The sequence below is a fragment of the Chiroxiphia lanceolata genome, chromosome 19 (genome assembly GCF_009829145.1).
Source record: "Chiroxiphia lanceolata isolate bChiLan1 chromosome 19, bChiLan1.pri, whole genome shotgun sequence".
In the NCBI taxonomy this organism is placed as follows: domain Eukaryota; kingdom Metazoa; phylum Chordata; class Aves; order Passeriformes; family Pipridae; genus Chiroxiphia; species Chiroxiphia lanceolata.
In genome coordinates this window covers 8,706,801-8,730,939 of record NC_045655.1, presented here as the reverse complement: position 1 = coordinate 8,730,939, position 24,139 = coordinate 8,706,801, and the positions used below count along the sequence as shown (strand labels likewise).

Below are 24,139 nucleotides of genomic sequence, written 5' to 3'. Positions count from 1 at the left end.
CTATTCTGAATGTCTCAGATGGGCTGGCAATAGTCAGCAAAAGGTGGAAGCCTCACCAGAAACTTGGTCTGCAAGACTTCCTCTTGATTTGCAAACTAAGGCTATCTGGAAAGAATTAAATATCTGAATGATGTGCTGCTTGGTAGAACCAGACCTCAGACTTGGTCTTGAGGAAACAGTATCAGTCAGGGCAAGTGTCCATCAGCTCCTTCACAGAGTGGACACAAGGAGTGCTCACCCCCAACACTGAGAACTGGTCCCCATTCAGTGAGTGTACTCAAGCAAGTCACTGAAGACAACTCTTTTAAAACTAGTTTCTGCCTTTCAATGCTCAGACTAATCAAGCTCATTAAGCTTCATCTGGTTTTAGGCGAGACAGATCAGCACATGTTCATCCTGTACCCACAAAGTGTTTGCTGGGGCACTGTGTGGGGTTGTGCTTTGGAAAAATTTCGTCTTCACGAGCTGGATTTGCCACTCATAAAAAAGCAAACCAGTGTAAAATGCTGAAAGCAAGAAGCTGGGAGTATCTGTGTGATTCCATTAGAGTGGTTCCATTACAGCATCCTCCACAATTCAAACTTGACTTGTATTTTTTTTATTGTGCCAGGGTAAGAGACATTCAACCCACTCTGCTGAAAACAATCCTGTCCCTGTGTGGACAGGAGCTGCAGCCAGATGGGATGTAGCTGCTTGACTCTGCTCCTCCCTGTGGACATCAGTTCTGGGAGATGACTCCGTCCAAGGCCTCAATCCACTCCTTCTGCTTCTCGTCGTTATCACATAAAAACACAAACTCCCTCCCTGGCGTGACCAGAATGATACTTGGTTTCCTCTTCTTCAGACGGATTCCCTTGGGCAGCTCAGGTCGTACTTCATACCCCTCATCCCTCCTTCCAATAAAAATCTGGCCCCGTGCAAACTCATCCTGAAAAGAAGGAAGCAGAAGACAGCCATTAACCAGTGGACAGCACAGCTCCAGCAGACACTGCTCTGTCCTTTGACATGGAATGGGATCTGGGGATGCAGGAGGGGACACTCATTTGGTGACACCAGCAGGAAACACAACAGAGGTTGTTGGTAGGGACCCATCCTTACAGAGCTGGTTGGTGGGCGTTCAGAAGGAGCAGGGAAGGATATTCCCATGGCCAGAGCAGTGCCAGAAGGCAGGATGTTGGGCTGTTATTGGAATATTGCTCATCTTGCCTAAAGTTACAGGCACCAGGGCTGGGAGAGAGTGGGCATTAATGCTACAGGCAGTAGCAGCTAGTTTTAAAAGACTTGAATCTTCCTCACAGCCACCGGATGGGCCAGAGCTCCAAACAGCTCAGAGGCATCCACTGACAAGGGAGATGGGCTCTTGAGGCTGAGCCTGCTCTAGTCTTGCACAGGCTCTGGAAGAACTGGATGAGAACAGACCCTTCCTCCCCACCCCTTCCCAAAGGGGATGTGGAACAATGAAGAACACTCCTCTTACCAGTGGGTTTTTAAAGTACATCAGGTTCCTTTCTTGAGAATCCAGGCTGAACCAGCGTCCCTTAAAGGCCTCCTTGTGCTGCAAGGAGATGGTAGAAGTTCTTTGAAGACCAAGTCCCAGAGAGGAGTTTGGTCTGTTCGGATCCCTGGACTGCTTAAATGACTTGCAGCTTGAGTTCAGTTTCCTTCACCCCCAAGAGTGGTTCAGGTGAGTCACTGCTGTGCCCTCAGCCCTCTTCTCCCTGGGCTCAAACTACACATTTGCATTCAATGACAATCCCTTGGGCAGGCAGGGAAGTTTGGTTCTACCAGTGATCAAATTAACAGGATTAAGTTGCAGGAAATGCATTGAAAGCTCTGCAGAGAACAATCAACTTCAGCAGTTTGGTCAGGGGGTTGCCCCTAGAATTTCAGGGTGCATAATACTGGGGTTTGTCTATAAGTACTAATGCCATTCACTACACTCATCTGACCATTCCTGAGCTATTCACTGCTCTGTGCTGAACTGAAGAGGCCTCTTCTAGGGCTCACTTCAGTTTGGGCAGAATTGAGGCCTCAGGAGAAAAACACACAACCTTTCATGCTCTGTGCAAGAAGCCGAAGAAGAGGTAATGGGGCACAGGCACGAGCTGGGCCAAACCCCAGCATATTCAGCATCAGCACTGCACCCCCAAGCTTTATAATGGGACTTTGGCTCATGGCTCACTCAGAGCAGAGCAAGACAAGAAGTGGCCGTGTTCAAACAAGACCTCAGACCTTTATCTCCTCCTTCAGCAGTGCCCCAAGCCCTGCTCTCCTCTTCCAAGGAGTACTGGCCCAAATACTTTCCCACAATAAACCACACCAAACCATTGGCTTCAGTGTGGAGAAATTTTCTCAGTGGCACTTTGCTGCCCTAAGCAGATGTGACTGTAAGTGAAACAGAGAAGTAGGGGGGGTCAGCATGTGATTTTCTGTTCTAGCAGGAGCTGCACTTGGCAGACATAGCAATCTATGGAGTGTTGTGCAACAGCACTTTGCATGTCCCACTGCCAGCTAATCCATCTTGCTTACTCTTCAAGGATTCGTCTTCCTGATCTCATTTTCCACACAAAATAAAACATGATCCCAAAGAACATGGCAGGCTTGAATATAATGTCTTTTATCGACCCAGGAAGCAGACAGTCACTGTACAAGGCAACATCATAGAATTACCAAATATTCTCTACCTGGAATGATCCTGTTTGTGTACTGCCAAGTGTGCACTTACTTTTGGTCCTGTTTTCTCCATATATCCTTCTTTGACAAAATTTCTTGTGATCCTGGGTATGAGCTAGGAGAACACAAACACAAAAAAGTCTGTGTCTGTCCCAGCCAAAACCAGGACAGTATATCTCATTCTAGACTGCTTTTCTGCTCTGTTTCTGCCAAAGTTAATCACCATCAATTGTGGCTTTTGGGGTCTGGGTTGTTTTTGGCTGCTCAGTAAAGGGAAGTCTGAAGTAAGAAGGAACATAACACTTTTGAAAGATTGCACTTCATAAGGATCACATGGAGATTTTTAGGCCTTAAATGTTGACTAAGCTTTGGCATGTTATCCACTGTGGCCCTTCCTTCTACCTCTTCAGTCCATTCCCCAGACCCAAGTGCTGCTCTTTGAGCACCTGACTGGCAGAAGAAGCGAGAGCACGTTTTCCCACGCTGTGTTTGCCCAGCCCGCTTTGAGCCCTGCTCAGTTCTCACCTCGTGCTCAGGGACATTTGGGAAGGCTGTTCTGAGGTAATGGTAACGCGCCGCCCGGATAGCGTTGAACCAGTCAACAATCTCCTGGGGAAAACAGCAAACACGAACATAAAGGCAAGAATAACAAGGAGAGGAAGAGCAGTGCCTCTCCAGAATGCCTTTCTCCTTCCTTGTGACCTCTTTGCAAAGATGTGCTTTCTCCCCAAGGGGCAGAGAGACTCAAGTGACTTGTCCCAGACACCTGAAAAGCATTGACCCTTCAAAATAACTTAAAAATGCCCCTCCTGGGAGGCCCTAGACTTTCTCAGCATGGACAGTCACCCATGCCTGTGCACACAGGCTTTTCAGTTGACTCAGTTATGGGTTGTTTAAAAACCTTTGCACCTGGAAAGACTATATTCTTCCAAGAATATAACCACAGAACTGTTTAAAACCATGAGGCAGTTACCTTCAGAGATTTACATCAGTGCACCACTGAAGCCTTAAGACTATCCAGGGTGTGAAGTTGAATATTGCCCCAAGAGAAGAGGAGCAAAGTGGTACAGTTATTATTGTCAAATTCTGCCATTTTCTATCTTCTACAAATCTTAAGTGACTTCAAACAAAACCAGATCCTGCAGAAACAAGGTATCTCTTCCAAAACCCAGATCCAACATCTAAGCATCTTGCGTATTCCAAAATCTCCAGGATATTCACCTTTCCACTTTCGTGATAGACAAACAGGTTCCTTGTTTGCCCATCTGTGCTGTAGGTGATCTGCAGCCCATGGGAATGTCCTATTTTCCATTCCTGGAACATTGCATTCAGAGTCTCCACGCTGATAACAGCTTTGGGAACTGTGCTCTGCAGAATGAAAAGCATCACTGTAATAAAGTGCTGTCAGGGAAAGCAATGCAGGACACATCAGCTGTATGAGGACCAGATCCCTGCTGAAGGGAAAGCAGACATCCTGCAACATTTGAATATTGGATACACTGGAAACATAAAGCCTTAATTACATGCAACATAAAATGGCTTACAAAGAGTGATTCCCTTTCCTTGACAAAGGCTGGGTCACTATTTGAGGAGTGTGTCTGCATTGCAAGGGGTGGGTCTGTCTCCAGCCTTGTACTGGAGAACAGTTTGCTACTGTCTCCCACAGAAGGGACACATGTTGAGGATGATGCTGCAGGAGTTGGTGAGAGAATATTTTGGTACTGTGAGAGGTAACAGCTGCTAACAGACCTCGTCTTTGTCTTGCTATTCAACTGCCAGTATCCTTTTTCTTCGTTCCCCAAGCAAAAGGAGGCTGTAGGGTTGAGATAAGGGATGAGGAAAGGGGCTGAATCCAAAAGATACCACATAGGGTAATGGGGAAACATTTGGACTCCTACAAGCACAGGCTGTCCTGGCTGCAAAACCAAGTTATTTATGCTGGTTTTTTGCCTGCAAAGAGCAGGGTCTGAGGATGGATGTTGACCTGCTGCTCTGGCTGAGGAACTCACTTCTTTGCCGTAGTACTTCATCACCCCTTCCCTTGCTGACAGGAGAAATTTCCTCTTGTGGAATTGTCTGCGTCCCTGCCCAAGCTTCCAGAGGAATCCTTCACGGTTCTCTGCAGAGCAGACCAAGAAAAGTGTCAGAGAGGAGTGGCACAAGAGCAGGACTGTTTAGCTAAAGGTGACGTGGACCAGTTTCAAGTCTCTTCTCCACCTGAGAATTTTGACCTCATATGAAAAAATCAGTGGAGAACTAGAGAACTGTAAGATCTGAGTATACCTTGCACTCGTCTAAGTGCCTTTTCTTAGCAGCCTCTTCTCAAAGTTAGACCTAGAGCAATGACTGCACATCCAGCAGTTCAAATGTGACAAGCCAACCTTGGAGACACTCAAAGTTGTGAACAGAACACTGTGCTGTAGGGCTGACACCTTCTCCCTGACAATCCTTTTACCTGCAGAACAAGGATCTTGGCAGACTCGGGTGGCAACAAATTCCTCACGCTCATATTTAGCTCTAATCCACTGCTCTCTTAAAACCCTGAAAGAGGAAAACATGGATAAAGCTGATCTGCCTCTACCCTATTTTCACCAGCCAGCCAGAGAGACCTGCAGAGGGAAGCAGTAGTTCAGCAGCTGTGAAGGTCTGAGCAGTGAATAACCATCAACTTACACACAGTCATCAGAGTGGGGGATGTAATAGTAGGGAGGGACTTTGGCCTCGTATTTAGCTTTGGCACAGAGGTTCCCATGATTCTTCATAAACTGAAATACAAAAGAAGTTACAGTCAGGTGTGCAGCTACAAATCAACACCGTGTCAGGAACTTGTATCAAAGAGAGCACTGTGCTTTTTTCTGAGTAACTCTCAGTGTGTCTCTACACACATTTATAAATTCCCTTTAGCACTGGAGTTTGCAAATTTTAGGTGGCTGAGCCTCTTTCAGTATTTACAGTTCTGGACCAAATGGGAAGGAATACAAGACTGTGGTTGTCAATTAAAAGAACAAAAGAAAATTAGGAGAAAATTTATTTCTGATCTCCCTGTTCCTTCATCTTGTCCCAGACACTAATTGTGATTATATTATTAACACAATTCAACAGAACGACGAGAGGCTGAACCAATATTTAAGAAGGATCTGTTGCTTTCTGAATAGAAAACACTACCTGGAAATATCTGTGGGCTTCTGAACCGCAGTGAGAAGTAACTGTGCATATAAAAATACACACCAGACTGTTAGAAACAGTTATCTATCAGTGCAATTGATTGAGCAGGTCATAAAAAAACCCCTAAAGTTACCCATGGAGTTAACTTGGTTCTGTGTGGCTTTGTTCCTTTGTCCATGGTGTATGGCACAGGCATTAGGAGGTAGAGGATGTTATGATGAAATGTGGAGAAAAGTAAGTGAATTACTGCTTTTTCCTCTGTACCTCTATAAGATCGTTCTCCCAGAAGTCCAGCACAAGGGATTTGACCCTGGTGATGCCAGGAAGATTGCGATGGATTCCAGAGCAATTCACACAAACGAGTATTCCAAGTTTGTAAGAAGCCCACTCTGGACCTAGATACAAACACAAAGAATTAATTAATACATGGACAAAGGCACAGCCACTGGCAAGGGTGAAAAAGCACATCTGATGCACAGCCCTGGCTTCACATGTAATAAATACATCAAATCCCACCCCACTGTTTATGGCTGTCACTTCACTGTGTTCAGGGGAACAGCACCTGCTTTCCACAGTGAACAATGTGCATTCATAGGTTCTTTTACTGACTGCTTGCTTTAAAAATTAACGTGACTCTGCAGGTGAGTGAGCGGTGATGGAAAAGCTCAGAGAATTATCAGTCCTGCACGAAAAGCTGCTGTTGCTGAAGTAACAATGGAAGGATGTTGTGGGCAGTCAGTACTACTGAGTACAACCCAGCACAACCACCCCCAGCGAGGGCTCGTGTCCAGTGCCCACGAGGGCTCCTGCTCTTGCCTGCTGCTGCATCCCCGGAGTGGCCTCGACAGGTGCAGCCCAACAGGCATCGATGCTCTGGCAAGACCATTTCCTCGGTCTGCACCACCCTCCACTTCTCCCTTATCACACCCAACAGAAGCTACTTGTCGCCTTCTTCCAGCTACAGTTGGCTCCCAGTGACCCGCCCGCCCGGGCTCTCCGGGGCTCCTCGGTGCCCTTCTCTGCCCCAACCCCCGAGCAGTGACACCCCCGGGCTGGAAACCCACCCTGCGCACCCTCCTCCTCCTCCCGTGCCCCGTCCGCGAGTGACCCGGGCAGGCGGCCGGTGCCGAGGCCATTTCCTGACCCCGCTGCCCTCCCCTCGCTCCGCGTCCCGGGGCAGTGTCCCCGCAAACAGCCCCGCGCGACCCTCCCGCTCCCTCCCCGCGGGACGCGGAGCGCGGGCGAGTGGACGGAGCCGCGGGCCGGGCCGGGCCGCGCTGAGGGGGCGGCGGGACCCTCCCGAGCACCGCCCTGCCCTCAGCGCCGGGCGCGGCCCCGTACCTGGCCGCCCGCAGTCGGCGCAGCGGTCGTTGCCGGTGCCGTTCGCCCTCTGCAGCTCCCGCAGCAGCGCCTTGCTGCGCTCGTGGTCCATCGCCGCCCGGGGCCGGCGCGGAGCGCTGAGGGAAATGAGGAACCGGCGCGGCTCCGGCCCGTCCTGCCCCACAGCCCCGGGCCCGGCGGGGCCGCCCCCTGCAGGGGGACCCGGGGGGCGACGCCTCCGGACCGGCCCCAGCCCCGGCCCCAAACGGCTCAGGAGTTCTCACGCGGCTCAACACCGGGACAACGGAGCATCCCAGGACTACTGAAAATCCCATTTCCTACTGAAATTCCTACTGGATTCCTACGAGCTCCTCTTCCACGTTACAGCCAACGCCAAAAAGGCCGTGACTTAGTACTCGCTTTAACCAAGAGAAAAACCTGAGGGAAAGATTTTCAAGGTTAATTAGTTTCAGACATAGATGAAGGGGTATTCAAATATTTTTCATTTTACTGGTTTCAGGCTAAACTTAATTTGCGTTGCTCATTTGCATTGCTAGAGTACACTGCAACACGTGATGCCTCTTCAGTAAAGTTTATGTACAACCTTGTAAAAACGCTGTAATTTTGTAGATGACTAAATACTGCAAGTGTTAGCAGTTGAAAGTGCTGACACATTATACCCTAAATACTACAGGTGTTACCAGTTGAAAGTTCTGACATGTTTTTTCCATCTTTTAGGTGCTAAGTAGCTTTGCACCTTTTATTAGTTTGTAACTATTGTGAAGCTGAGAAACAAACAGCAGCAGAACATCTGGAAAAGTTGAGTTGTTCAACCACTTGCACAGAATCTCTTTTCAGCACTTACCCTATAGGAACTGGTGGGTACTGGAATATAAACACGGATTTCATTTTCCCCACATTCTTGCAAGCCACGCACCAATTTTTGTGGTGTCCTTACAATTCCTATGGAAGAAAAGAAAGAATCTGTATGATTTGTAAAGTGGTCATTTATATCATCTTTTACAAAGACTGAGGTAGTCTGCTTTTTTTCTCTGTTACTCATAGGAAGGTAGAATAATGTCACCCTCATTTACATTCTGGAAAGCAATATTGGAATGACAGTAAAGGGAAAGAAAAGCTTGGAACTCGACTGAGATTTCAACAAGAACAACGGGGTTGCTGGTTTTCTGGTTTTTTCAATTGCTGAACACCTACTAATAACTGCTGCTTAAAGGGGGGAGTCATTGTGAAACTCCAGGGTTGTTTTACTTCTGGTTTCACTGAATTCCACCCAAGACACACAAGGGAGTTCGAGGGGCAGTAGATAAAGGACTAAGCAGGGCCCAAACTGTTGCAGGAAACTATTTTGAATCAAAGGCAGGTGAATTCCACAGTACAAGGATGGAGCTTCCGAGCAGAGTTAATCAAAACCAGCCCCAGGGCCCTTTTCCTCGAGCCCATCCCTCCTGGAAACTTGTTTTACTCCAGCATACAAAAGATGCTCATACCTGATGCATAAAAATCCAAAGCTGATAATTTACCAGAACTCAAATAAATCATTACATGCAGATTATCTTCATTCAGAGTAGCTCGAGGTGATTTGATGTGGTGAGGATCTGATCAAGAAGTGAAATACTTGAATTCCACCTCACCTTTTGGAGACCACAGGAGATTCTGTAAACAACTTCTTAAGGCAGTTATTAAAACCTGAGAGTTGACTTCAAAAGGAGGTAAATTGTCTCCCACTGCTTTCTAATTTAGAAAGCAGTGAACAGATTTGCTTCATTATTAAAAAAAAAAGGTGTATTTATTTATTTTTACAAAAATGTACAGGAGGAGCATTGACCATCGATGCAACAAATCATCAACCCACTAAGATTTTAACAGCACCCACTTTGATTTTTGGATCATTCTAAACTGTGGAAAGAGTAAACTCTCAAGATTATCTACAATGTGAAAGCTTAAAATAATTTACCCTTTTCATAAATATTTCTTATTCCTGAATATCTTTAAGGCATGAAAAATATGGGAAGAGAATGTTCTAGGAAATGCCTTCCTTATTATTACAGAGACACTGAGGTGAGTGGAGCAGCACTGCATGGCAGGATCTGACTCAGTTTGAGGAACAGGAACAGTCCAACTGCAATATAAAGGCAGAAAAGTACATGGCTGAACTAATTCCAGTTTTAAAACCCTCTAAAGATCATCTCTATGGCCTGAAAACGTTTTATAAATCTTACTTTTCATACAACAGAAACATCCAAAGTTGTAGCAAAGTCTCACAAATTTATTGTCGTACAAAACCAGAATCAATCCAAATAATCAGGCTGAAGTCTTGTCCAATACAAAAAGAAGAATAAAAATAGAACACAATATATAAGACTAGAAGTAGTTAAATATTCCTGAACCCACAGTAACACTGGAATAATTGTTATTTACAAAATCTTGCCTAAATCTCTGAGACCATCTTGAGCTACAGCAATAACTTCTCTACCTTTTTAGATTAACATGCAGATCTGACAGCTGTAAATGATGAAAGGAATATACAGATGTATGTACATCGAGGCACTGAGTGCTTTGCAAAGACTCTGTTCCCTGTGGTTGTTGTGAGAGGTTGGGTTGAGTCATTCACACTTCAGAAGATTTGTTGCATCCTCTGCTGCCCCCTCCCACCCCGAGTTATTGAGCACTTCACTCCCATTCAGAAACAAACTGCTTTGAACAAAATGGTCTCCTTTGCTGTGGAAGTTGTGACACTTGGTTGCTACAAAAGGACTTCTTGCTGTCTGACACCCAAATTGAAGGATTCCCCATGGAATAGTCTGTGCATTTAATATTAGAAATGCACTTATTGGACCAGCACCAAACAAACCCACATTTCAGCCGTGGAGAGCAATAGCACGACAATAGATATATACATTATTTTAAATACTTATAAAATTTAATATACAAATGGCTCTGAATATACAATAATGTGGTAAAAAAGATTTAAAAAAAAAATAAACTATGGTGAGAATACCACCATTAGGCACAAAGTATTTCTGGTGTTAGCAATTCTAAGGGAAGTCCAAAGACAGACCATTTATCATTTGTCTGGGTATTTCGAGATGAATCCCTTCAAGATAATGCAAGAACCTATAAAAAAAAGAAGAAAAGCAAAAGTGATTGTAAGGGAACAAAGTTAATTGCTGAATTAGGCAACACTTCTGTTATTTTGAGAGACAAATGCCCACCTTTCTTGTCTGGAATTATTCTGACAAAGTATTTTATTAAAATCCGTAACTACCTTGAATATTGAAATGTAGGAAGATTTAGGAAAACCAAAACTTACCTTCTTTTAGTCTTCCCTTGCTCTTTAAGCTTCTCAGACCTACAGATCCCGCGGAGCGTGGGGAGGTATTCCAGGATGCTGGCCTGCTTGTTCCCCAGGTTTAAAGGGCTTCTGGAAAACACAGTTCTGATGACAGCCAGCCTCTTCTGTGCCTTTCTGTGAATGCTGAAACAGAGAACGAAGCTTTATTGGGTCTTGTTCAAGAATGTCCTGATTTTGTTTCTTTAGGATCAAATGTACTGGTTTAAAACTCCGTTAAACACATCGATGTCCAAAACTGCATCCCAAAGGATGAGATGTCTGCAACTCCTGGCCAGGTGCTGCCTGGAATTCTGTTTGGTCTGCACCAACCAACACCTACCAGGACATTTAACACAGGTTCAACATGAGCAGGTGCTGGATGACAGATCTGCATGTCCAGCACTTGCAGAATCCATTTTAGTCCCTCTGTCTCTCTTGCAAAAGCCATTCCTTTGGGGGTTTGTTATTCTTTTAGGGTGGGGGTGGTGTTTGTCCATTTATAAAGTAAATAGACTGAGGCTACCATTTCTGAGCAACATTATAGTCAGGATATTCAAACAAGAAAAGTCACTTTTTGCAGATTAAGCAGTTAATTGAAGCTTATAAAACATATTCCAGTGTTTTGAGACATACTGACAACAGCCATAGTGGTACAAATGTGTACACATTAAATCTGAGACAGTCCTACTCCCTGTGAAATGCTTTTCTTGACAAAGAACTGCATTATATTCCAGGAATATTAGCAAAGCCTTACCTTGAGTCAGCTGACTCACTGAAGGACACACCATTCCTTGTGTTTGAGATATGCAAAGTCAGTCCCTCCAGCTGATCACTTGGAAGTGTTTTCCTGGTACTCAAAAAGGATTCCAAGTTTTGTGAAATATTAACAGAACACTTGTGAAAACTGAGTGCTTCAATAGCTGCCTTTGCTTCACTGGAGCTCTGGGAACTGCACCAATCAGTATTTTCTATACTGAATTCATCACAAAGACCATTTCTGATTTTGGCATTTGTCCAGTGAAATTCTTCCTCTCTGGAAAACTCCAGTGGTTCCTTGGTGTTGGTGCTTACGCAGCAATCCAGGAAAGACATGTTTTCCACAAACTCAGTCAGTGAATTCAGACACTGAAAAACAAGAGCAGACCTTTCCTCGTTTGCTGACGTTTTAGTTTTAACTCCTTTTTCTTCTCTATTCACCAAAAATTTTGATTCCTTTTTATTCATTTCAGCACATGACACAGGACTATCCAATGGCAAAGTTACGAATTCAGATGAATAGTTCAGTTCAGTATCAAATAAGTCACTGTCATCCAATATATCAAGCCTTTTCTGAGTCTTTGTCTTCTTAGACCTTTTTCCAGGGCTACTCTTCCCAGAGCAATTACTGTTGGTAGACCTGTTTTTTGAAGACACTGTGGTAGTCCTTTCAAATGTAGACTTAGAGGCTTCAGACTGGTTTGAAAGAACTTGCACTGGTAAGGGAAGGATAAGTTCAAGATTACTATATATAAAATCCACTTGCTTCATCTGGAATTCTGTGAGAAGCTGCATTAATTTATTCCATTCCTCCATGGTTGTGATTTTGTGCTGTAAAACAAGAATAATGAAAGGTTTATTAATAAAATTAATAAAAATATTATTACAGAAAATCTCTCACTTCTGGCTTTGTATTTATGAGGTGAGGGACTGTTCTGTTGGCAGGAGACTGCCCCCATCCAGATTTTGCTTAATAACCACAGAACCCCCTAATTTCTACAACAAACCTTTGCAGAGATTTGCTTCTAAGAGGTCGCTGTTCCTAGTGCTGGTTACACTCAATTATCTGGCATCATCCAAAGTATTAATTAGGTAACTCCAAAAATACCTTAAGAAATGTAAACAAGTCTTCTGAAGGCAACAGGATGTTCCGAAGGCCAAGCAACGTCTCTACACAGCCTGTGTCACATTTTGGAAGCTCCTGCAGATGTGCATCATCACCTGGAGAAGAGTCCACCTTGGAATCATCACGTTCAGAATGAATTACATCACCTGCTTCTCTTGTCTCCTCTCCTCCTGCACAAAGACAACAGGTTTGACTGGAACAGAAACAACTGCACCATGAAATCGATTTTTCACCTCTTTGCCTCAATTCCTTTTGTAAAGGAAACTGTAACTGTCGGCTCTTGCTGTGGTTCTGAATGAATGCACGGACTGAAATGAGTCACTGCCACCCCAATTCCTTGCTGGCAGTGACACCAACCTGTCTGACCTCCCTGCTTTGCAAGTGACCTTTGAAGGGGGTTGTGCCTCATGGGTCTCACCCTGTTGGTCACTCACCCCCCAAACCTGTTGAGGATTCTCTTCCTGAATCCTTTGGGATCAAGTTCTTACCCGTAAAACACCCAACCAGCCCTACCCAAATACTTTGGAGTCCTTCAAGAAGTTACCATTTATTTGTATGTGTCTGAGGATGGTTTGATTTAATCAAATTCATGTTTAGATGGAGAGTTTTTTAAAGATGAAATCAAATTAACCTACCATGATGTGCCAGGCGTTTCTCCTTCAAGCATCCCCCTCCACTTCTAACCCAAAACTGTAAGTAGAGGACACATTTTCGGATGTCACAGTTATTTGTGGTCAGCAGAGCAGCCAAGTCTTTCCCATCTGTCCGGAGGTTCTCAGCCAGGCACAGGGTCTGGAGGTAACTGGTGGCATTTACCTGCACAGGGGTCACACACAGAGCACTGAAACAACTGCCAGTCACACTGCAGTGAGCCACACAGCAGCAAATCATTCTACTTGTGTTTGCAATAAACTCTGCCTTTTAATACAGAGGATTAGTTTATTAAATTAGATTGAAGTTACATTAAAACTTTCTACAGAAAAGCAGAATACCAAATCTGTGCAGTCCAGGCCAGAGAATTAAGTTCAATTTAGAAGTTCAGCTCATTAAAAACAAACACACAAACATATTCTGCTCATAGTCCTGAAACCACACACATCTTGTTTCTTATCACCACTGAGCAGCTGTTACTGAACTATATTCATTTTAAAAGGTTTTTTTTCATTCTTTCTTTTAACTCTGAACTGTCTGGAAATCCAACAGGTTTTTAGTAAGTGATTTCCCCTTCTGAAAAGTCAGTCTGATTCTCATTTATTTATGGTTTTCAAATAATACATAGCTAAAAATAAAACTACTCCCTATACAGAACACTGGTGTTTACATTCCAGGGATAATCCATAATATTTCTAAAATAGCTCCTATAATTTTAACCAATGAACCTATATTGGCATAGTCAACCTTCAGATCAAAGCTATTAGATATATTATCTGTGAACTTATATATCTACATCCTAAAAACTAAATTAAAACTGATTAAGTGATGCACTTATCATAATTCTCAGAACTACTAAATTGTTTAGAAAATACATATTCCATGCTAATAAAATAGCTCCTACATGTAGAGATAAATACATCCCACACATCCTTGCATAAACCCCATGAACAGTCTCCTGATGAAACAGGTACATGAGAAATACATAAACCTACACCAATATTTAAATTTCAAACTGAAATCAGCTGACAATTACTTGCTTAGGCTGTACCTGCATTTCCAAACACACTTACCAGGGAAGGGGTTCTAAAGTTGATCTCTTCAAAAGAGCCATCAAACATTAAGCTGAAAGTTGGATCTGCATAAAGAGATACCAGTGAACTGTCAGGACATTATGTTCCAAACTAGTCAATTGCTTTATCCATTACAGCAGACACATCTTTATTCAACCACTAAAATCCTTTAATTTTGCATTTAGGAGCTGTATTCAACCACCACCACTTAAACCAACTTATTAAAAGAGGCTCTTCTGCCTGTAAAGGCCAATAACTGCCACAAACACTACTCACCATTGGTGGTCAGAATTACAGGTCTCTTTGCAGTTGCCATGAATGTCTTTATTGCACTTAGAAATCCTGCATCTTCATCAAATATTATATCCACCTACAGAAAACAAGTGCAAAATATCAACAGTTTTAACAGCTACAAGCTGTGAAGGCAGTCAGAGTGTATTCCATGTGAATTTTACCTCTTCAAACAGAATGAGGGACGTGGCACTTTTCCTGTTGTGTTCTCCTCCCTCTTCCTTGCTTATTGACTTAGTTTGAGCATCTTTCTTTTCTTCAAGTGAATTCTGAGTATTTCCTGCAGATGGATGAAGAATTGAGCAGGAAGGAGGACTGAAACCATTTAAAATGCATTCCAGGCTCAAAACCCCCCCAAGTATAAACTGCCTAAGAAAATCTACTCTTTTCTCCACACAGCCCCCCACACACACAGTGTAGCATTTCCATCTCCAAAGGTAACTAATTATTAAACGGGGATACCCACCTCTAGTTTTTTCCTCAGCTGTTACTTCTCCATCATTTCCTTTATGTTTGGAAGAGATTTTGAAGTAGTTTGCAAGAGTTTTAGGGGCCAAGTTTCGTTTTAAACCAGCTCCTTTTGGTGACAGGGGCGGTTTTCTTGGTGAAATAACTTTCTTTGGAGAATACATCTTTTCTGCAAGATATGTTTTATATTAAACTTCAGTTGGAAATATAACGTCAAACTGACATTTCTCAGGCAAATTTAAAACAAGCCTCATTTTTTTATCTAGTACAGGACAGGTTTACTGTGCTGATTTCTGCTTATTTTCCTTTTCTCTTGTTATAGGGAATGCTTTCTGTTCAACTTTCTGTTAAAGTGCCACAGCCCTGACTCCACCACTACAGAAATAAGATAATCAAGAGTCAGTATTTTGATAAAGTCATTATTTAATTTGGTGTGCAGCTGTGTTAGCCAACAGAGCATTTCTTACCATTATGGCCAGATGAGCTGAAATTTGTTATCTTTTTTAAAACACCTGATGTCTAAAATTTGTTTGGGGCATTCAGCTCCTGACACCCTCCTCCCCCTACAAAAACCTCCGTTCCAAAACTCCAACCAAACAAAAAAACCCCCAGATACAACCCCTTAAAAACTTACTTGGTGACTTGGCAGTGCTGCAGCTGTTGAAAAAGCAAGGCTTGTGTGCATTGACACCTTTTTTGTCCACTTGATGAGACTGAGTAGCTTCTCTCAGCTGGGACAGGATCTGCCTGCCACTGCGCTGGCAGGAGGCATTCACCTCAAAGATCTGCAGTGGGATTGGATGGAAGACATAAAAAAACCCTGGTAGGCATCCTGTATCACAAATGCTTTTGCATCACTAGTTATTAACAAGAAAGAAGCCCTGAGGAAAGGTCTCCACCCACCTTAAAGCCAAGCTCCTGAGCACAGGCATACACTGCAGCAGTTTTCCCCACTCCTGGAGGGCCAGTTATCAGCACTGTGTTGCAAAGGCTTGTCTCTTCCTCAATATCAGATTTATTATCTTTGAAGTCAAGGCTGCTCAGGGAATCTGTAGAATTATTTAAAAGAGAAGAAAGGATTATGTTATTTTTTTGCCAACTTTTAACAAAAGAGGAGCTGTATAATTTTTAATTCTATCAGTACCTTCATGCTCTTTGTCCTCTTTTTCCCCTTTCTGGTTTCTTTTTTCTTCCAAATCAGCTCTTTTTTTCCATTCTTTTAACCAACTATAAAAGGAAGGAACAGAACAAAAAATAAGAATAACTGCTGAATAAAATGAACGAAATTAAGATGGAATAGAACATAAAACATCAGCCACTTGTCATCCCTCACAAACTTATCAAGTCCTTTCAGATTTAAAAAAACATTGTTCAGGATTTTGTACAAAAGGATTCCTCCTTCATTCTCCAGTCTGTAGGCTGGTTGGTGTAAAAACAAGTCACCTGGTGAATTACTTAGTCAGATGGATCTTTGAAATCTGCAGAACTTTTTGGAGGCAAACCAAACCCAAGGCCACAAACACACCCCTTGTGTGGGTCATTCAAGCCTAGTGTTAAATAACTGACTCTGCATCTTTGAGCACAATCAAGTAACAGCAACTTCTGAGTTCTTTTCAGATTGGATCCACGTTCCCACTTCTGACCTGTGGAGCCTTTCAATTTCTTTCTTGTTCCCCACGAGTTCACTGGAATCTTGAGGCTGGTATTTTTCTGTCCAGAGAGTGTCTTCCTTTTCAACACCTACAGAAAAAACATTATCTATTTTTCTGTATGCAAAAGAGTTGATCAAGCCCAGAATATTAAGACTAGACAGGATTTTTGCATCACAGTGGAAAGCTGACATAATCATACACACACCACACTCCCTCAATGCACAGAGAATTAAAATGAGGGAGGAAATGCAGTTACCTGACAGTGCACTTGGCTCTGATAAACATCCAGTGTCTTCTGCTTTCTGGGCCTTGCTTCTCCCCAGATGTGTGGTTTGTCCTGTCTCTGCCTGTTTTTCTCGAGATACAGGAGAAATAAGATTCCTGGAAACTCTCGATTTTATTTCACTCTCTGTACCTTCAATTTGTTTTCTTCTTTTCGATTTGCGCTCCTCCGTTTCTTTCCTTTTCCTCTTAGTTTCCTTGCTGCTGTCAGGATGCTTCTGATCTACCTCAGAATTTGCAGTCCCATCTCTGCTTTCTAAGGAAAAAAAAGTGACATCCTTATAAAATTTCAGGCTCTGCCCATTACCACTGTACAGTTCTTTAAACTGCATTTGTAGAATTTGGTCAAAATGGCCTAAAATGTGAGGACCAATTGACTTCCCACAACAGTGTTTTCCTTCAGTGAGGTATTTCTGGCAATCCCAAGCTGGTTTTTTTTATGCCAGACAGAGTGAGAGTGTTTTTCCCCCCCCTGCACAGATCACCAACCTTGCAGACTCTTTTCCAAACCCAAGTGCTCCGTTTGCTTTTTCAGGAACTTGCGGAAGTATTTTTTCACAGGGAACTGAGAATTAAAAGACAGGATCTCATCCAGTAAATCCTTCTTGAATGGATCAGGGAAAACTGGTCGGTGGCCTGAAAGCTGTAACACACATATACACACATAAAATTACCCAAAAACATTACACAGAATGGCTGCTTTGCATAATTTAAACTGGCAGCTGTCTTGTTAAAGTCAGAGATTAACAAAAACTGAAGTTAAGAACTGTTGGGAACTGCCTAATGTTAAGATGCAAAATTAATAACTCACATACAGGGAAGTAAAAGAGAAATTAAAATATTCCAGGACTGGAACAGATTCGAACTACAGGATTTTTTTAACAAACAGAAGTCCAAACAACTACCAAAACAATTTAAAGTACTAACCACAGGTGCAGAACAATTTCCAGGTTGTTTTGAATTCACAGTGGAAAATTCACCAAGTGAGAGAGTGATTTTTGTGACGTTGGTGACTTCAGCATTCAGCTCCCTCAGCTTAGTTAACAGAGGACAGGATGGTGGCTGCAATTTCCACATTGGACAACCTACAAAAGAACCCCCACCAAAACCAAAACAACAGTTAACTTCTATTTTAGGGGAAAGAAATGGGCTGTTCTTCTCTCTTCTGGGAATTATTCTGCCTTTGTCAGGAGGAAATGGTTTCTGCCCCAATCAGTCCAACACAATCTTTATTCTCCCAACTGGAACTTGACAGACCAACCTTTATGATTAAATATTCAGGATTTTGCATCCTCACCCATATATGTTTAGACTACTTTATCATCAATTTAGTCTGTACATTTTGAATTCAAAACCATCTCACTGGAAGCTTCTAAGTTTTGCTTTCTTACTGGGACACAAAACAAGAGGAAACTCCCAGCTATTCCAGTCATGAGCTGTTCAACTTTCATCTTTTCTGCACAAATTTACCAGAAATTTAAACCAAAAAGCTTAACAAAAGCTTACAGTCATCCTTCTGCTGCACATGGACAACAGTCTTAAAGCAGGAACTTGCAAGAGAATAAGCTTCCATTGCTGCTGCTTTCTTTGCAATCTGCCTTTTCAGGGACTCTGGCAAGCCACTCATCAGGAATTCACGTTTGGCTCTGAACTGATCATCATCCTGAGAGTTTTCAGATGCATCTCGGCTTTAATGAAAACAGAAATGAAAAGAAAACAGAACCATTAGAACTACCAGCTCTGCAAGGCTGAATTTAGTCACATTCTCTTCTACACGAGTTAGAAACAGTCTGGGAGAACTGCTAAAATTAATTTCCATGGAGTAAGTTTATATTTCTTTTTAAATATTGTGTTAGAGATTTCAATTAAAAAAAAATCTGTTTGGTTTTGTATTTTTATATGCAATTTGGGATTTCTTTTTAATCACTCATCAACTACATTTTCAGCCATCTAAAAATGGAACAACAGCAGCTGAGGAACTCTCCAAAAACCTCCTAAAATTTTGGAAGCAGGTTAACATATAGATCAGTATAAAACCCATGAACATTTACATCACATTTCAATAAGTCTATTTAAATTTGCAAAATGAGAGAATGTTAAAGTAACCTTGAAACATGTTTTGGTTCTTAAGCAACTGGAATCTTGTGAACTGACCTGCTTTCATCAAAGATCACAATTGGTCCACCTGCAGAGTTCTGAGCATTCCTGCCCAGGCAAGAAGGTGGATATCCCAGTTTTCCTGTCAAAAGGAGAAGACATAATTAGATTAACACTGATAGAGGATTCTAACCTTGCTTCTCTGTTCACTACCTGCATGTTCCATTCAACAGCATTGGGAAATGTCCTTTCCTTAAGGGAAAGCTGAGTATTTTAACAAAATTATAGTTTTATTACTAATTATTTTATCAGTATAGATTTTATTTTCTGTAACATTAGGGAAAAAAATCATAAATTAGAAGACAACAGAACACAGTAAACTATTGACAGTTTTCCAAACATAGTTTTCCCTCAAAGAAGAAAAATCAAAGCAATACATGTAAATAAGTTATACAAAAAAGAAATGTGTATATTGCAATACTGTACCAAAAAAATCAGAATAAAATATGAATGCACTGCAAAGGCAGCTTTATAAAACAAAGTTACAATAGTCAGTAACTGTAACAAAACCAAACACATTCAGTAAAACCCAAATACCTTTTGAGTTCTTCACAGCCTTCAAGTTTTTAGACTTCTTCCCCAAAACATCATTTAAGCTCCGAAGGTTCTTTGGCTTCACACTCTGCTCTGTAGTAGTGACACTACTCACACTGGAATCTAAAATTATTACAGATTCCTAGAGGGAAAACAAACAAAATAAGAAAGGAAACACAACTTTTCCTCCTCAGTTAGCAACACATAGCACAGACATCTACCTTACTTGACTCTTCACAAGAAACGCTTGCAAGCCAAGAATCATTTTTGTTGCTTAAATGAGTCACAAACACATCAGAATAATTCTTGCCCTAGGAAATATAAAGCCTTACATCACTGTCCTGGGATTTTCTCCTCTCAGCAAGAGCTCGCTGGCGAGACGAGCGTCTCACAGGAGCTGGGGAGTCTTCGTGCCCCTTTGATCTATTCTGCTGTATAGCCTTGGCTTTCTCAACCAGCTGCTTGGCTTTGGATCTGTTTTTAGAAGCAGAGTTTATCTGTTAACAAAGAACAGGGAAACCAAAAGAGCAATTAATAACAATATCTTCGCTAAGTATTTAGCAAATGAATATAATTGTTCACGTTCACTAAAGTGTAATTTTAACGAAACGTCATTGGCATCAAAAAGAAGAGGAAATAATTGAAAGGAGAAGCAAACCAAGATGGTATCAAGTTTTCAGAAGGGAGTGAGAGCCCTAGAAGGGCCCTTCGTCCACAGAACACATGAAATATGGGCAGTGACGTTCTTTCTGCTGTGCCCAAACACTGTCACAGGACCTCCAGGATCATCAAAGTCCAAGCACTGACCGACCTCCAACCACCCTGGCAACCAAACCACAGCACTGAGAGCCACAGCCAGTCATTTCTGTGTCCCACCCTGAGATCCTGCAGCACAGCAACATGCCATTTATTGGGTTTTTCTCTTACGAAAAGCAGATTTGTACTAAGATAACATGTTTTAAAATCTAAGGGACAAGAAGCTATCTGGAATTCTATCATAAATCAGAGTAATGCTCCCTTTCCCCAGGGCAGCTGAGAACTGTCGTGTTGCACTACATTAAACTGTTACACAACATGAGAAGAACATAGTTATACACACAGAGGAAATGATAAAATACTGAAACACAAACTGTTACATAAATCACCTTTGTATTTTTGGAGTGAAACTCTTCGTTTTTCGTTGCTCCAGCTTTGTTTGATTTTGTAGCTGCACTGATGCGTGTGAACCTCATCCTAATTAAGGAAAAAGTATTATGACATTTTTACTATTTAACAAAGGGAAATGTTACTGGCCATCTCATGTTCAAAACCCTTTAAAAATACAGTGCTGTAAACAGAAGCAACCCCCCAATTGGTTTTTTGTTGTTGTTGTTTGGTTGTTTGGGTTTTTTTAATGTCTTTAGTGCAAACACATTCATAATCAGTTTGGGCTCTTCTCTATTATTTGCCACCATGATCAACCATGCAAGTTTATATAACTTTATAATTACCTCTTACTTTCAAAATAGTTGCATAAAATTAAAGGGCAAAAAGGTGGAATATACTCTACAGACTTTACCTTATTGGGCTGTTTCCATCAGAGGGCACAGTGATCACCTCAGCTCTGTACATGCTGCTTTTCTTGGAGGATTGCCTGCTTGCTTTTGGAGTGGAAGCCTGTAGTGGACTCAATTCATCTGCAGAAAGGGCAGTTCTAATCCTGGCTTTTTTAGGTGTAATATTTGTTGATGTTTGGATTTTCTGCTGCCTTAAACTCCTCCTTAACTTATTCGCTTTTGGACTTGATAAAATTATTACATCTGGGGTGTTTTCCACAGTAAGAAAGTCAGCACCCGAATCCTCTTCTCCCATACAGTTGCTGGTGCTGGAGACAGGAGTTTCCTTAGTTTCTGAGGCCTTTCTTCTCCTGCTTCCTTTTTTCTGAACCTTTCTAGATCTTTTGGGTTTAGTTCTATTGCTTTTAGGGCTAGAATGTGTGTATCTGTCCACATGATCTTCTGGTATTCCACCCTCTAATCGTTTATTCGAAGGAATGGCATCTTCAGGTCCTTCTTTTTCTTTGGAAGGCTTTGCAGAGGCTTGCTTTTGTTTTCCAGGTGCCTTTTTAACTCCACTTTTCGTTACATCTGATGCTGGTTGTCTAAAGGCCTTCATGAACTGATGCTTTTCTTCCAGGGTGCATTTTGGCTTCAAAGAATCCATCCCTGCAGTCTCCAGGACGGCCAGCTCCAGCTCCTCTTCCTCAATAACCACGTTAGATTTCCTTTTCTGAGTCACCTGTTCAGTTTGCTCACAGTCCAAGGGGGGTGGGCTGCTTTCTTTCTCCCCTCCACGTTCTTTCTGCTTCAAAAAAATGGAAGCTATTTTCCTGGAGCCTTTCTGCTCTTTGTGTAAGGGAGGTAACTTGGGGGGAATGGAGTGAACTTGTGCCAGGACAGTGACTGTTCTGAGCGGCGGCTGCTGAGACTCCTCACACTTCTCTGGCTCCCTTTTGTCCACTTCCTTTGCTGTAGCACCAGTGCCCACTGTTGGCTTTGTGTCTTCTTCAGCATTGTTTTCTCCCTGACTCTTCAAGAAGTCCTCAAATGACACTGTTATTATACAATTATTTACCTGTGATGTCCTATCATCTGTAGGAACCTCAAAACTGGAATCACCAGGAGCAGCATCACTCTCTGTTACTGTATTTTTCTCCTCCTCAGCTTCCTTTTTACAAGTTTCATTCAGCTGGTTTTCAGATGAAAAACTTCCAGACAAATCCATATTTGCTTTGTGCTTCCTTTTCCTTGATTTTCTTATCCTGTTTTTTGACCCATTTGTTTCAGAACCAGCGTTTTTAGCATTTTTCCTGGAGAGAATAGCATTTGAGAAGTTCTCCCTTTCCACATCATCTTCTGCTAATTGTCTTGCACATTTTTGGTCAACTAGAGCACAAGCAGCAATAAAGTCACTGCTGTCTTGTTGCAGTCTTGTTGCCACTCTGCTGTCATCACTACTAATTCCTATTTCATGGTCATTCTCGGGTTCTTTGAGTTTATGATTTAAATGAATTTTCTTCCCTTTTCTCTTTCGCTTCAAAGATGGTTTAAAAGCTGACTTACAGTCTTTGTCATCAGCATCCAGCAGTGGTTTATCTTCTCCATCCCCAACTGGCAATGTGGCTTTCTCAGTTACAGGTGTCTTCTTAAAATAATCCAGGATATTGTTGGTTTTTGGTGATGGCAAAGCTTTATCCACTGGTTTTGCTAATGGTGAAAAATACCTTGTGATGGTTTTGACAGAAGCATCTTCCTCTCGTCGTTTCTTGCACGGCTGTAAAAAGCACAACATGAATCTCGGTTTTAAAAAACTTAAGGTGACTTAGTATGGCAATATAAAGCTCTACAGTGATACAGATGAATGACACTGGTACTTTTTCAGAAGACAAAAACTTGTTAGTGTGCTAAGACTGTGCATGCATCAACTTTATCTCCATGTTTTCAAAAGCCATCTAAGCTTGAAATAGAGATTCTGCCATTTCAAATAAATAAAAATCCCATCCTGAAACCTTGAGATGGTCAAAACTGAGAGGGACCCCAAGGTCTTGAGAACAGCTCTGCAGAGATTCCACAGTACTGGAGCTCTGAAAGTCTCGGTCACTTCAGCTGCTCGACCCATTGGTAACCTCGGGATGCTCCCCAGAGCTTTGTGGGGTTTAGAAGGGAATTCCAATGTCTCTTAAGAATGTCTGATCCTACCCTGAACATCTGACTCATTTTAAGACGACCTTTCAAGTACTTAAAGAAAATGAATGAAAGAGAATTCTTATCTCGCATCACAATTCAAACCCTCATGATCTCTTTGGGCAGAATTCCCTGTATTTTGATCTCTGATCAAAGAGCAAGAGAGAGTTCTGATCAAAGAGCTCCAAGAGAGACTTTGGCTCACAAAGCCTTTTACAACCCTTCGTTTATTACAAACCGAACTCTCGAAATCCCACCCTGTGAGGGGGAAAACGCCCCTTCCCGGAGCCCCCGGGAGGCGATTCATGACAGCCCGGCCCGGGGGGTTCTCACCCTGACCCGGGGGCTCGGGCCGGGCACGGGCGGCCCCTCACACGCCGCGGGCACAGCGGGCGCGCCCTGTCAGGGGCCAGCGGCCAAGGGGCGAACGCCCAAAGGGGCGCCCCCGCCAGCCCGCCCTCACAGCGCGCCCCCCCGGGCCCGCTCCCCCGTCCCCACCTGAGCGCCGCCGTCGTCGCCGGCGAGGAGCAGCGGCGGGGACGCGGCCGCGGCGGCCACGGCGACCCTGCCCACCATGTCCCCCTCAGGGCCGGGGGGCGCGCGCGGCCGCCATGGACCCCCCTGCCCCGGGGATGGCGCCGCCTCGCGGGCGCGCGCGCCGGGCAGGGAGGGAAAAAAGCGCGCGCGCGGGACCGCGTTCGGAGCGTCCGCGCGGAAACGGCGGGGGCGGGGCCTGCCCGCGCGCCCGGCACCACGTGACCAGCCCGCCCAACGCGCGCGGCCCAACGGCCGCGAGCCCCGCCCCCGCCGGGATCACGTGACGCGCGGAAGAGTTGGCGCGCGCTAGCTACACCCCTTCTCCGCAGAGGCCGCGCCCCTTCTTCCAGAGAACACGCCCATTTTCGCCGAAGCCACGC

The 24,139-nt window shown here is 43.3% G+C and overlaps 2 protein-coding genes and 1 long non-coding RNA gene across 6 annotated transcripts; 1 reads left to right on the top strand and 2 right to left on the bottom strand.

Moving 5' to 3' along the window:
- Positions 1 to 575: 575 nt before the first annotated feature.
- On the bottom strand, positions 576 to 7,363 carry ADAP2 (ArfGAP with dual PH domains 2). Of its 4 annotated transcripts, none has more exons than XM_032706901.1 (10): positions 7,180 to 7,363; positions 6,103 to 6,233; positions 5,347 to 5,438; positions 5,129 to 5,214; positions 4,683 to 4,792; positions 3,895 to 4,041; positions 3,199 to 3,282; positions 2,726 to 2,788; positions 1,478 to 1,555; positions 576 to 928 (listed from the first exon to the last, which is right to left on the bottom strand). In XM_032706901.1, exons 1-10 carry the CDS (start codon positions 7,268 to 7,270, stop codon positions 719 to 721), a joined length of 1,092 nt encoding a protein of 363 aa, XP_032562792.1. In that variant the 5' UTR covers positions 7,271 to 7,363; the 3' UTR covers positions 576 to 718. The 4 variants fall into 4 exon arrangements, with proteins under 4 accessions (XP_032562792.1, XP_032562793.1, XP_032562795.1 ...); XM_032706902.1 differs by lacking the exon at positions 7,180 to 7,363 and adding an exon at positions 6,947 to 7,054; XM_032706904.1 differs by lacking the exon at positions 7,180 to 7,363 and adding an exon at positions 6,903 to 6,998.
- Positions 7,364 to 7,400: 37 nt separating this feature from the next.
- LOC116796345 lies at positions 7,401 to 8,150 on the top strand. The gene is made up of 2 exons (XR_004360324.1): positions 7,401 to 7,616; positions 7,897 to 8,150. It is a non-coding gene; the product is annotated as an uncharacterized LOC116796345 (long non-coding RNA).
- Positions 8,151 to 8,949: 799 nt separating this feature from the next.
- ATAD5 (ATPase family AAA domain containing 5) lies at positions 8,950 to 23,853 on the bottom strand. The gene is made up of 23 exons (XM_032706871.1): positions 23,721 to 23,853; positions 21,059 to 22,812; positions 20,646 to 20,733; positions 19,833 to 19,997; positions 19,504 to 19,642; positions 18,964 to 19,048; positions 18,316 to 18,497; positions 17,737 to 17,894; positions 17,299 to 17,452; positions 16,784 to 17,065; positions 16,519 to 16,615; positions 16,020 to 16,102; positions 15,779 to 15,924; positions 15,510 to 15,660; positions 14,874 to 15,044; positions 14,572 to 14,687; positions 14,393 to 14,486; positions 14,117 to 14,181; positions 13,028 to 13,208; positions 12,375 to 12,562; positions 11,265 to 12,097; positions 10,490 to 10,654; positions 8,950 to 10,293 (listed from the first exon to the last, which is right to left on the bottom strand). Exons 1-23 carry the CDS (start codon positions 23,796 to 23,798, stop codon positions 10,215 to 10,217), a joined length of 5,454 nt encoding a protein of 1,817 aa, XP_032562762.1. The 5' UTR covers positions 23,799 to 23,853; the 3' UTR covers positions 8,950 to 10,214.
- Positions 23,854 to 24,139: the final 286 nt, after the last annotated feature.